General features: G+C 44.4%; 1 protein-coding gene across 1 annotated transcript; it reads right to left on the bottom strand.

The window, feature by feature from the left end:
* Nucleotides 1–922: 922 nt before the first annotated feature.
* On the bottom strand, nt 923–12055 carry CDC34 (cell division cycle 34, ubiqiutin conjugating enzyme). The gene is made up of 5 exons (XM_060785075.2): nt 11666–12055; nt 8394–8480; nt 7950–8047; nt 5663–5797; nt 923–2053 (listed from the first exon to the last, which is right to left on the bottom strand). The coding sequence occupies exons 1-5, from the start codon at nt 11840–11842 to the stop codon at nt 1843–1845; spliced, it is 708 nt and encodes a 235-aa protein (XP_060641058.1). The 5' UTR covers nt 11843–12055; the 3' UTR covers nt 923–1842.
* Nucleotides 12056–13589: the final 1534 nt, after the last annotated feature.

The following is a 13589-nucleotide window of genomic DNA, read 5'->3' as shown; positions in this document are numbered from 1 at the left end:
ATCTCTTTTCCTGTCCAACATCATTCTGTTTTCCATTCTTAAGCTGGGAGTATAGTAACCGCTTTGGGAGACGGTGATCGGACATTCGGATGTGACCAGCAGTGGAGTTGATGGCGTAAGAGCATCGCTTCAATGCTGGTGGTCTTTGCTTCTTCCAGCATGCTGACATTTGTCTGCGTGTCTTCCCAAGAGATTTGCAGGATTTTTCGGAGGCAATGCTGAAGGAATTGTTCCAGTTGAGTGTGACATCTGTAGACAGTCCACGTTTCACAGGCATATAGAGTTGGGAGGACAACAAGTTTTATAAGCAAGCACCTTGGTCTCCCTACGGGTGTCCCAATCCTCAAGCACTCTCTGCTTCCTTCGGAAAAATGCTGCAATCGCAGAGCTCAGGCAGTGTTGTATTTCAGTGTCACTGTTGACTTTTGTGGAGAGGTGGCTGCCAAGGTAGCGGAAATGGTCAACATTTTCTAACATTAAACCATTCAGCTGTATTTCTGGCATTGCAGAGGGATTGGCTGGTGACTACTGGAAAAGCACTTTGGTTTTCTTGATGTTCAATGAGAAGCCAAGCTTCTCGTATGCTTCTGCAAAGGTGTTTAGAATGGCTTGTAGGTCTTCTTCTGAATGTGTACAGACTATGCTATCTATCATCAGCATCCTGGAGTTCTATAACAGATGTTACTGTGAACTTGGTTTTGGCTTTCAGTCTGCTGAGGTTAAATAGCTGTAGTACACCATCGGAGATGAAGATCAAGAACATATCAAACACAAAAAGTACGTTCCATGGACCAGGCTGCTCTCCGCAGCCCAATCTATGTTTTGGGACTTCAAAGCCGTTCAGAAAAGTAACTTTCCCACCACTTTTTGAAGTCAGACTTCACAAGCAAGCTGTTTGCGAGGCTGCCACCCCAAAAGGCACTTTCCTTTCAAAGTCCTTTTTATTAAATAGCTTCAAAACCAAGAGGGAGAAACCAATTAAACCCCAAACTCCCCCGAAACACGGAACAAAACCACAAAAGCAAAATAAACCCCCCAAAACGATTGTTACAAAGAAAAGGCACCCCCCCCCATGTTCGCAAAAAAAATATCTCCATTTCTTGTCATTCTGAAGGGGACGCAAACATTCCCAAAGTGAAAAGACAATGCAGTGGAAAGACGGCCAAGCAGTGCCTCCCAGTGGCTGAGTGAGGAACCGGACTCTGTAATTCCCACATTTCTAAAAAAAGGGAAAACACCAATTAATGGAAGGAGGGGTGCTCTGGTTCTCTTAGTGCCTTTCCATCCGCAAGCTCAGATGCCCCTCATTCAGAATTAAAGTCTTATAGTGTAATAAATGTTTTTTAAAAAATAAATGGAAGCAAAAACGTTCAAAACACCCAGTGCTGCGTCTTGGTGCTTCGTCTCAATGCGACCGAGAATGAAACACCTGGGGAATCAACAATCCCTCTCAAAAATCCCTATGATTAACTCCTCCTCCTCTGCACAAAACACAAAACAAACGCTAAACCAAAAGCCAAATGGTCAATCTATCCCCCTAAAAAAGAAAGAATTCCTCCCTCCCCATCCCAGCCACTTCAAGCAGAAACCAAGTCTCCCTTTTTGAGGTAGAGTTCTCTCTCTCTCTCTCTCTCTCTCTCTCTCTCATTCTCTCTCATTTCAATTCGGGGCAAACAGGGGTTCCAAAGCCTCAGCCGGATCCATCCTGGGTTCAAGTAAAAGAGTCAGATAGTTTATTGCTACTATCAGGAGCAGCAGCAGCAGGAGGAGGAGGCAGCGTTGGAAGGGGGCAAAAGGGAATGGGGGGAAGGAGGAAAGGGGCAAGGAAGGGGGTCCTCCTTGTCAAGACTCCTCATTGCCGGAATCATCCTCGTCGCCATAGCAGCTGTCCACCTCGTCGTCCATCTCGTCGTCCTCATAGTAGTCGTCATAGAAGAGGTCCGAGCCCTCGTCTGGCGCCGGGGTCTTGGTCTTGACGCAGTATTCTGCCAGCGTGGTGGGGACCTTGACGCCATCCCGCTCGGCCTCTGCCTTTGTGCCCAGCACTTGCTTCCTGCCAGGAAAGAATAATAGAACACTAGAGTTGGAAGAGAGCACATGGGTCATCTAGTCCAACCCCCTTCCTCTATGCAGGAAAAGCAGAATCAAAGTACTCCTGACAGATGGTACTTTAAAAAGCTTTCAAGGAAGGAGCTTCCACCAGATGCTGAGGCAGAGAGTTCCACTGCTCAATAGCTCTTACAGTCAGGAAGTTCCGCCTCATGTTCAGGTGGAATCACTTTCCTGTCATTTGAACACATGGCTACATTGAGTCCATTGAAAACAAGCCCGCTCCCTCTTCCTTATGCCATCCTTTCACATATTTATGCATGGCGATCATGTCTCCTCTCAACCTTCTCTTCTGCAGGTTAAACATACCCAGTTCCTCATAGGGGTTCATGGTCTCCAGACCTTCATCATTCTAGTTGTCCTCCTCTGAACATCTTTATCTATTTTTAACTATAGTGTCCAGAATTGGAACAGTATTCCGGGAAAATAGGTCTGACCAAAGCCGAATAGAGAGGCACCATGACTTCCCTCAAACTAGACACTATACCCCTTTGCCTTTCTTAGCTGCTGCATCACACTCTTGGCTCATGTTCAACTTCCTGTCAACAAGGACTCTAAGATCTTTCTCACAGGGACTGTTGTTGAGTCAGGAGTCCCCCATTCTGTGCCTTTGCATTTCATTTTTCTGCTTAAGTGTCGTATCTTATGTTTGTCCTTGTTAAAATTCATATTGTTAATTTTGGCCAATCAGGTCTCTAATTTGTTGAGGTCCTTTTGCATCCTGATCTTGTCCTCTGGAGTATTAGTTCTCCCTCCTAATTTGGTGTAATCTGCAAACTTGAGAAGCATGCCCCCTAAACCTTCATCAAAGTCATTAATAAAGATGTTGAACAGAACCGGGGCCAAGACCAAACCCTGCTAATGGCACTCTACTTGTCACTTCTTTCCAGGATGAAGTGGAATCATTAGTGAGCAGCCTTTGGGTTCAGTCACTTAACGAACTATAGAAAGATGGAAGAAAGAAGGGAAATGGCATTGCAATTGGGATTGACTCTCAAGTTCAAATGACTCCGAATCCAATGTTAATACAAGAGAGTTTCGGCATCCTTCTGGCTTCTCGGGGTCAAATGCAGGAGGGCAAGGGTGGTGGTGGTGTACTCAGTTGACCATCTCCTCTCCCGTACAAAACATACCTCTATCGACCCATGAACGTTCTAGCTATGAATAGTTTTTAAATTGATTTTAACTGTCTTATTTTTAATACTGTTCATGCTTAACTCTATTTGACATGTTTGTACACCATAGGTTTTAAACTGTATTGTGTTGGTTTCATTGTGAGCTGCCTTGAGTCGCCTTTTTATAAATTTCAAATCTGTTTTTTTCATGAGTCCACTGACCATATCAACAATGAAAGACAAAAACAAAGGTACACGGACAAATAGACCTTAATTACTATGCTAAAACTTCAGTAATAGTTAACCAAAATAAATTAAAACACAATAATACTTGATTAATCTATACACAAAATAAAAGTGAAAATATGTATCTGTATCTGGCTGGGGTGTCCACTTACACAGACAAGCTCCCACCTCCTCAAACAGCTACTCAGGAGACACTAATGGCCCTCCCTCCAATGACATTGCAAGTTGTAGTGAGTGCCGTGAACATGTCCTAGAGCCCTGCCAATGTCCTCCACAAATGCCATACTGCCCACCACCCAAGTGAAGGTTTTCATACGGGGACAATTTCCACCTAGATTGTATGTGTTTCCTCCACCACAGACATTCCAGTGTTTGTTCCTCTCTCCACTGGTGTGGAATTTGCATGATCCCGCCCGCTGCCTCTCGCATAACCCTTTCCTATTCTTTCCTATGGCGCACAGCAAACAGAGGAATTGATCAGTAACTGAACATACTGGAGGGGGAACTGGCTCAACATGACAGAGGTTGTAGGTCACTCTACATCAAGACACACCACTGTGACCTCCACTGACAATAGACCTGGACCACATTTGGTATACAGAACCCCCATGAGAAATGCAAAATACTGGAGAAGTTTGGGAGGAATTCATCTTTATTTCTAGGAGTTGTAGGTACTGGGATTTATAGTTCACCTGCAATCTAAGAGCACTCTGAACTCCACCAATGATGGACCTGGAACTAACTTAGGACACAGAACCCTCATGACCAACAAAGAGTCTTTGGGTGGATTTATAGGAGTTGTAGTTCACCTACACCCAGAGAGCACTGTGAACCCAAACAATGATGGATCCAGATGAAACTCAGCACACACACCTGATATGCCCAAATTGGAATACCATTTGATTACTGCAGGGGTTTGGGAGAGACTGGCCTTGAGTTTTGGAAGTTGTAATTCACCTACTAACAGAGAAACGGTGACCCCCACCAATGATGGACCTGACTCAAATTTGGCACAAAGGACCCCCACAACCAACTAAACATATTGGAGAGGGTTGAGAGAAACTGACTTTTAAATCTGGGAGTTATAGTTCACCTACATCCAGGGACACTGTGAGCACCACTGACAACAGACCGGGACCAAACTTGGCACACACAACCGCAATGACCCACTGAACCTATTGTAGGGGTTTGAGGGGACTGGCTCACCATGCTGAGAGTTATAGTTTGCCCTACAGCTAGAGAGCACATGGACTCCACCGATAGTGCATCTAGAGCAAACTTTCTCAACATGACAAACTTTGTATTGATGGAGTTTCAGGGGGTTAACCTGGCATGATGTGAGTTGTAGTTCACCCACAACCTTATGCATTTTGTAAAATAAACAAATTGACTTCTTAATTACCTTGGGTACCAGGCAACGCCGGGTACCCAAGTTAATTAAATAATAATTAAATAAAATTAAATAAAATGGGATCAAATTAGAAGATTTTTAAATAGTAAAAACAGGATACTAAGAAGGAGAAGTCCAGAAAGGCCTTGGGGTCAACTATTATTACACTATGTAACACGATTTTTGTTCCTGAGTTACAAACACCATTTCCTAATTGGTTTGATCATAAAAACATGGGAAAAGTGTATTAAACTGCCCAAACTTTGTTTTTGTGGACATCAATGAATATCTCATCAAGTCTCAACCAATTCAACCTAATTTGTGGCAGCTGCAAAAACGAAGATCAACTACTTTAAAAGGTAGGGCCGCACAATTAAACAGGAAATATCTCAAACCAGGAACAGGCCTCTTCAACCTTTGACTCTCCAGGTATTTGGCCCTCCAACTCCCAGAAGCCCTAGCCTAGCATGCCTTAATGCCTTCAAGGAGAAGATTTCAGCTGTTTTTGTATATTTGTCCCTGCCTTTAATTTCACATGTACAAAATCATAGACCTCAATTAAGACCTCAGCTAGGTCCACTGGGTGACTCTGGACAAGCTGCACTCTCTCAATCCCAATGGAAGGCAAAGGTACGGCTCTACTCAGCCAATCCTGCCTCAATACCCCATGCGAGGGAGGTTATACAATAACCTGGAAATACCTCAAAGGCCTCCAACAGCCCTCCTGAAACTGAGGTCCTCCAGCCGTTTGGGCCTCCAACTCCCAGAATCTGTGACCACTGAACAAGCTGGAAATACCGACCTAATGATGTCCGTGTATTCCTGGTCCTTTCCTTTGCTCTCCTTCCACTTGCGGTACATGACAGAAGCGTCAACGTTTGCTGGGGAAAAGGTGTTAGGCTCGTTGAGGAGCGAGATCACGCTGAGGAGGATGGTCCTGAGAACAAAGGGGTCCAAAGGAGTCATCAGCTGGACTGCCACCATAAGCGCTACAAAGGCTTTAAGGCAGAGCAATTCAACCTGCGGCCTTCAACACCCAGAAGTCCTGACCATTGGACAAGGTGGCAATAGGGGTTGCTGGGAGTTGGAGACACACAGGTTGAAGAGGCCTTGATGTCCTCTTCCCATGTATACATGAGCTCATAAAATCTAAGGCTATTTCAGGCCCAGGAGAGGCCTGAAGCCGATGGTTGAGGTTTTGGAGTTAGGTGACATCTCTATGCAGATGACACACAACTCTACCACTCTTTTCCACCTAAATCCAAGTAAGTTCCCCGGATCCTGGACCAGTGCCTGGCAACTGTAATGGACTGGATGAGGGCTAATAAATTGAAGCTTAATCCAGAAAAGACAGAGGCGGCCCTGGTCAGTCTTGAGGTCGATCGGGATATAGGATGGCAAGCTGTGCTTGATGGAGTTACACTCCCCCTGAGGACACAGGTCCGAAGTCTGGGGCTTCTCCTGGACTCAGCGCTGACGCTTGACGCTCAGATGTCATTGGTGGCCAGAAGGGCCTTTGTACAGTTAAAACTTGTGCGCCAGCTGCGACCATACCTTGAAAAGCCTGTCTTGACCATGGTGGTCCATGCCTTAGTTACATCTAGAATGGATTACTAAAATGCACTCTACATGGGGTTGCCTTTGAAGATGGCACGGAATTTGTAATTGGTACAAAGATCGACAGCCAGGTTACTAACTGGAGCTAGCTATAGGGAGCACACCATACCCCTATTGAAGCAGCTCCACAAGCTGCCAATAAGTGTCCAGGCCCAATGCAAAGTGCAGGTTATCATCTATAAAGCCCTACACATTTCTGGTCCAGCCTATCTTTGTGATTGCATCTCCCGCTATGAACCAGCCCAGGTGCAGAGATCTGCCGCAGAAGCCCTTCTCTCAGTCCCGCCTCTGTCTGAAGCGCGGTTGGTGGGGACGAGAGAGATGGTGGCTGCCCAGCTCTGGAATGCCCCCTCCCCAGGAAACTTAGGCAAGCCCCCACACTGAAGCACTTTCGGAAAGAGCTAAAAACTTGGCTCTTTCTGCAGGCTTTTGATAATGTTTAAGATAGTAGCCAGACTACAATCTTTAGTCAGGGAAGGCTAAATTGAGTGTATGGATCTTTTAATGAACAACTATTGCCTTATTTCATTGATTTTATTGCTCGTTGGTTTTATATGTTTGGTTTTAAAAGTGTTGTTGGTTTTAATGTTGTTATATTGTATGTACAGCATCATGTTGTACTTGTAAGCCGCCCCAAGTCCCTTTGGAAGATGATGGCAGGGTATGGCCTCTGGTTTGCTTCTGGGCAAAAACAAAGTGCTGGTCATTATCTTTAAAGCCCTAAAAAGCTCAGGTCCGGGCTATTTGACCCATCGTATCTCTAACAAACTAGCTTGGGCACTGTGGTCAGCGGAGGAGGCCCTGCTCTCGGTCCCACCCCCAAATCAAGTATGGTTGGCGGGAACACGAGAGAAAGGGCCTTCTCTATGATCACCCCCCACCTCTGGAACTCCTTCCCTAAAGAAAAAAAGATGGCCCCCTCCCCCCTCTCCTTCAGAACCAACTGAAGACTCATTAGCTTCAGAGAGGAGGATTAGATAATGAAAAATCATTTCTGGACCTTCGGTCGCAATTGTTGTATTGGGGCTCCATTAGTGCATGTTGGTCCAGCTGTCATCACTGGCCTCACAATCAACCTACATGATTTTGTGAACTTTGGTTGGTTCTTGTAAATCAATGCAGATGTTTTACTGTTTAGGTTTTATGCCATTATATAGTTTTGATTACGTTTTGTTTAATTTATTGATGTCAGGTTCTAATGTTTTCATATGTGGGGATATTTTGGATTACTCATTAGCACTTGTATGTTTTATTGAGGCATTTAATGTTTGCCTTTTTTGTCTGTTGGAATCCGCCTTGAATCACCCTGGGGAAATAGGGCGGAATATAAATAAAGTTATTATTGTTATTATAAATAAAGAGGATGATGATGATGATGATTGCCCCTTACTCAATGAGTATTTTGTGGGCAAACCCCTTCACTCCCTGCCCGTGAGTCCAGGGAGGAAAAGGAAAGGATAAAGAGGCCTTACCGGACATTTTGGGTGGGATTCCACCTTTCTGAAGGCAGTTCTCCGCTCTGTGGGTCATCCACCGGAGGATGCAGGATGGAGATGCAAACATCTCCTGTCTGAAAGACAAAACAGGAGACATTCTGACACATTGAACAACAGCTGGAAGCTGAACAGACATCTGTCAGGAGGGATTTGAGTGTGTGTTCTCAGAGTGGGCACCCTAGGTACCTATGATTCTGTGGATTGGACAACCTTCCTGTAAAAATAGGATTAGGCCAGTGTCTAATATAAAATGTGGGGGGGGGGGGGAGGCTGTAGAAACGATGGCCTGCATTGGTAATGGTGTATGCTCCATTTGTCCATCTCCCTCCTGAATTGTTTTGCATACAAGGTTATTCCAAGTGGGAAGGTCTGACCAAAGCAGAACAGAGCGGGACTAAGGCTCCCCTCCAACCAGCTTACCTCGTATATGTTCGGATGCCACATTTTGGTCAGGAACCTGAAGGCGGGCGGTGAATATGGATAATCAATGGGGAACCTGAGACGAGCCTGTGAGGGAAGAGCAAGAGGAGAAGATGTGGGATCATGGTCAACAGGGAGCCCCGGAGATCTCTTCCGGTTCCCCTGGACATTTCATGTTTTTTTTTAATGGTGCCTTGTTTGTGGATATGACTCAATGCATTGCTCTGCTTTCATCCATTCTTTCTTTCCCTCCCTTCATCCGTTCTTTCTTACTTTCTTCCCTTTCCGTTTCCTTTCTCTGTCCTCCAGCTTTGAGAGAGCCTGCCCTCAATGGCTCTTTGTGGCCCCTTCATTCCTTCCCCCTCATACATACATTAACTTTCTTTCCCAGTGAGATCACAAAGGGCCACTTCACCTAGTGACAGCCAATACAGGGCCACGATAGAGGCCACTTTGCCAAGCAACAGCCTTTGCGGTAGAGACAGACTGACATATATATATGTGTATGAATCTATATGTGTGTGTGTGTATAGAGAGAGACTGTATACATGTGTGTGTGTGTGTGTGTACATACACACACACATATACATACACACACAGGCAGTCCCATAGTTAGACACATTTGACTTAAAAATTACTCCTAGTGAAGAACAGGGCTGAGGCAACAGGAAGTGAGAGAAATCTACTTACCAGAAGGGAAATTTACTCCTGGAAGAGTTATTATCGGGAGGAAAGGGGTCTCCACTGAAGCTTTATCCTCGATCCTTGTTTCCACAACAAGCCAAATTTCCCAAACTCCCATTCTCACAGGGACAGAAAGTGAGGTGAAATCTTCCGAACAGGGGCACAGAAGGTAACACAAACACCACAGGGGTGTTCACCCTCCTCTATGTGATCCTAAGCTAAATATACATATAGATATGCATATACGTGTGCATATATATATAAATTTGGCTGAAGTTACATTTAGAAAATGTACTTGTTTCGACTTACAAACAAATAGACAGTAACACAAACACCACGGGGGGGTTCATCCTCCTCTATGCGATCCTATACACAGACACACACACACACATATAGATTTATTTATTTATTGCTGGAGTTACACTTAGAAAATGTACTCGTTCCAACTTACAAACAAATTCAACTTAAGGACAAACCTACAGAACGTATCCTGTTTGTAACTTGAGGACTACCTGCAGACAGTATTACTTTGGCAGGACCCACTGTGCTTTCATGTTATTATTGCACACTGGGTGGGAAGATATAAATAGATAATGGTAACAACAACCATAACAATAATGTAACAACAACAATGCCATTTCAGGAGCCTTCCTCTAGGTTAGGAGGTCAGGCCAATGTCTGCCCAAGGCGTGCACTCAGGACCCGCCTTGCAAGTTGGGCTACCAAGGTATATAGGGTCAGGTGAGTCACTGGGACCTGTTTTCCTACCTCCAGAAGTGAAGTTGCGACTGAGAACCTCCCCAGCGGCGTTTTTTTTGCCCCGTCATCAGGTCGTCCAGCCGGTCGGACTTCCTGGCCGCTCAGATCAACCCCAGGGCAAATGGCATCAGTTTGGAAGGGACACCCATCCCACTACTGCAGGCACAGTCAAACTTCAGCCCTCCAGCTGTTAGTAATTGTGGGAGTTGAAGTCTAATACACCTGGAGGGCTGAAGTTGGCCCATGCCTGCTCTAGTGGCTCAAAGCATTCTCTAGTTATACAATGAATATATCACTGAGATTCAACCAATTCAACATACGTTGTGGCAGCCACGGAAACAAAGTTTCTGGAGTAGAACAACTCTTTACAAAGTAAGGACCACACAATTAAACAGGAAATCACACATTCAAACCAGAACAGATCCATACCTGCTCCTGCCCCCTCCCCAAATGTTTTGTTATATAGTATAACAACAGCCAATGTAGCATCTGGACAAACGAACTAGGCCAACAAAGGAGAAATACTTGCCTAACGACCAGCAAATTTGGGACTTACTAATTCACTAGTTATGATAATTAGTATTTGTTTATTGCGGGAAATTGTAGAATGTTATTTGAAGCAGATGTGAGATTATACAACCACATTTAAAGGGAATTGATTAAAAGTCAGCAGGCAGTGAGTAAGAGGTCAGGCGAGAGTCTGTTGTTTTGGTGCTTTGTTTTAATGTTTATGTTTGTTACTCATAATAGGCCCATCGCAATAGGATTGATTAGAATTATAAAGACCCAAAACTCATCATTGGTGTAAACATGCTTTTGTCTTGTCTTTATGAAAATGAGATGGGAGGGGTGGGTTAGGAATTAGTACAGTGGTTCTCAATCTGTGGGTCTTTAGATGTTTTGGTCTTCAACTCCCAGAAATCCTATCAGCTGGTAAACTGGCTGAGATTTTTGGGAGTTGTAGGCCAAAACACTTGGGGACCCACTGAATTAGTATAATATGATTCAAAGCAGAAGTGGGGTTATACAATAGCATCTAAAGGGGACTAGACTAAAAAGAGAGATAAAAATAAACAGTGATGGAGAGGTTTGCCTATGGGACTTGAATTCGAACCATCGACTTTTCGGTCAGCAGTCCTGCCGGCACAAGGGTTTAACCCACTGCGCAACCAGGGGATCCTATATATATATATATATATATATATATATATGAATATAATAAGAATATAAATAAATATATTAAATATATTAAATATATATTTAATAATATTTTAGCTTTGAATATAATAAGAATATAAATTAAATAGAAATAAAGCAAGGTGTGTTTAATTTACCTTAGAATAAAATATATATATACATATATATACATATATATATATATAATTATATATATATAAACGAATATAAATATAATAGAAATATATTAAAGAAAGATGTGTAATTTACCTTTGAATAAATATTCCTATGTAATATAACAATAACAAAAATTCCTATGTAATAGAATAATTAATATTCCTATGCAATATAATAATTTGTTACATATAAATAAAGGTGTGTAATTTTATATATATATATTTATATATAATAAAATATATTCCTATGTAATATAATATTCCTTAATAATATTATACTAATATCCCTATGTAATATAATAATAAACGTTCCTATGTAATATAATAACAATAAATATTCCAGTGTAATATAATATTCCTTAATAATAATAATAATAATAATAATAAATATTCTTATGTAATATAATGGTAATAAATAATATTCCCTGATCATCATCATCATCATCCACTCCAGCCCTGGGTGCGAGGCCTGCTTGCCTTGAAGTAGCCTCCCTGGTAGTGGGTGTTGGGGGGTCCGAAGATGGCCACCTCCCAGTTGTAGAGGTCGCCTTCGTCCACCAGGCTGACGCGGAAGCCCTCCACGGGCTCCTCCTGAAGGCCCTTCAGCTCCAGGAGCAGCGCTTTCGCCGAGCTGGGCACCGCCGGACGTGCCATGCTCCAAAGCAGGCCGCGAACGAAGCCGGGGACTCGCGTGACGGGGGCGGCCCGGCTGCGGAGACGAGAGCGCGGCAGTAGGTGCTGGGGAAGGAACAGCACCGCCGGAGGAGGCTGAGGGGAAGAACAAGGCTGAGAGAGAGCGAGCGAGCAACCAGCCAGCCAGCCAACCAGCCGCCGCCGCGAGCGGGGTTGCCTGGGATGCGTAGTCCCGAGGGCGGGGGAAAGGGGAGGAGCCAGCCGAGGCCTCCGCCAATAGGAGGCGGGACCGTAGGAGGGGGCGGGGACTCTAGAAGGAGCCGAAGACTACACCTCCCAGAAAGAAAGCCTGCGGCAGGAAGCCGGAAGTGGAGGAGGAAAAACAAAGAGGCAGAAGGAAACAAACCCACAGAAGAAGTTTCCTAGGCGTGTGTGCCCGCTTCGTAAAATAGACCAAAATTGTGCCTTTCCAGAATTAGGAATCTCCAATACCAAGTCCCAGAAGCACTTTAATAGAACTAAGATTGCTGCACACTGCACTTACCCTATAATCCTACATACCTCCTGTCACATCAGCACTTTTAATCTTTTCCGAGCCCAATTCAAGGTGCAGGTGCTCACCTACAAAGCCCTAAACGGTTTGGGACCACCCTACCTGCGTGACCACATCTCCATCTACGAACCCACACGCTCGCTCCGATCATCTGGGGAGGCCCTGCTCGTGATCCCACCCACGTCGCAAGCGCGCTTGGTGGGGACACGGGACAGGGCCTTCTCTGTGGCGGCCCCCCGACTTTGGAACGCCCTTCCAAAAGATCTCCGACAGGCCCCTACTCTAGCTGTTTTCAGAAGGAATTTAAAAACTTGGCTGTTCCGTTGTGCCTTCTCAGACTAGGAATCCCCACCCCAAGTCCTAGTAGCACCTTAGCATAACTAATCGTCACTGCACACCGCACTTTTAATCCTACGTACCTCCTGCCATTTCAGCACTTTTAACCCTTGTACCCCATTGCGCCGGCCGAACCAGTTTTAATAATGTCTTGATGTACTGCCATTGTCGTTATTTTTGCTTATTGTTTTGATTTGCTTTGTTATTTTTGTGTTATGTTTTCTATTGTATTGTGTTTTGAGGCTTCGGCCTGTGTAAGCCGCATCGAGTCCTTCGGGAGATGCTAGCGGGGTACAAATAAAGTTAATAATAATAATAATAATAATACCCATTACTCTGGCCCGGCCCAGTTTTATAGTGTCTTGATGTATTGTTTATTGCTTGTTGTTAATATTGCTTTAACTGTTTTTAATTTGCTTTAGGTGTTGTATTGTTGTGTTGTGTTTTGAGGCCTTGGCCTATGTAAGCCGCATCGAGTCCTTCGGGAGATGCTAGCAGGGTACAAATAAAGTTAATAATAGGTTCTTGTGGGGTTTTTTGGGATATATGGCCATGTTCTAGAGGCATTTCTCCTGACGTTTCGCCTGCATCTATGGCAAGCATCCTCAGAGGTAGTGAGGTCTGTTGGAAATAGGACAATGGGTTTATATATCTGTGGAACGGCTGGGGTGGGGCAAGGAGCTCTTCCCTGCTAGAGCTAGGTGTGAATGTTTCAGCTGATCACCTTCATTAGCATTTGAAGGCCTGCCTGAGCCTGGGAAAACCTTTTGTTGAGAGGTGTTAAGATGTGCCTGGTTGTTTCCACCCAGAGGAAAAGTGTTCCTGCCATACATCAAGGGAACCACTGACCGCATAGGGAAGCTGATGAGGAAACACAAC

This window comes from Anolis sagrei, chromosome X (assembly GCF_037176765.1).
Source record: "Anolis sagrei isolate rAnoSag1 chromosome X, rAnoSag1.mat, whole genome shotgun sequence".
NCBI classification, from domain to species: domain Eukaryota; kingdom Metazoa; phylum Chordata; class Lepidosauria; order Squamata; family Dactyloidae; genus Anolis; species Anolis sagrei.
The sequence above is the reverse complement of the archived record's forward strand: the minus strand, read 5'-3'. Positions and strand labels throughout refer to the sequence as shown.

Bases quoted from the DNA above. Each gene is read 5' to 3' on its own strand.
- CDC34 (XM_060785075.2), bottom strand. From the start codon at position 11,842: ATGGCACGTCCGGCGGTGCCCAGCTCGGCGAAAGCGCTGCTCCTGGAG. The intron at 8,481-11,665 runs GCAAGCAGGCCT...CTTCCCTCACAG, and splicing joins ACCAGGGAGGCTACTTCAAG to GCTCGTCTCAGGTTCCCCAT. The intron at 5,798-7,949 runs GTAAGGCCTCTT...CTTTGTTCTCAG, and splicing joins AATCCCACCCAAAATGTCCG to GACCATCCTCCTCAGCGTGA.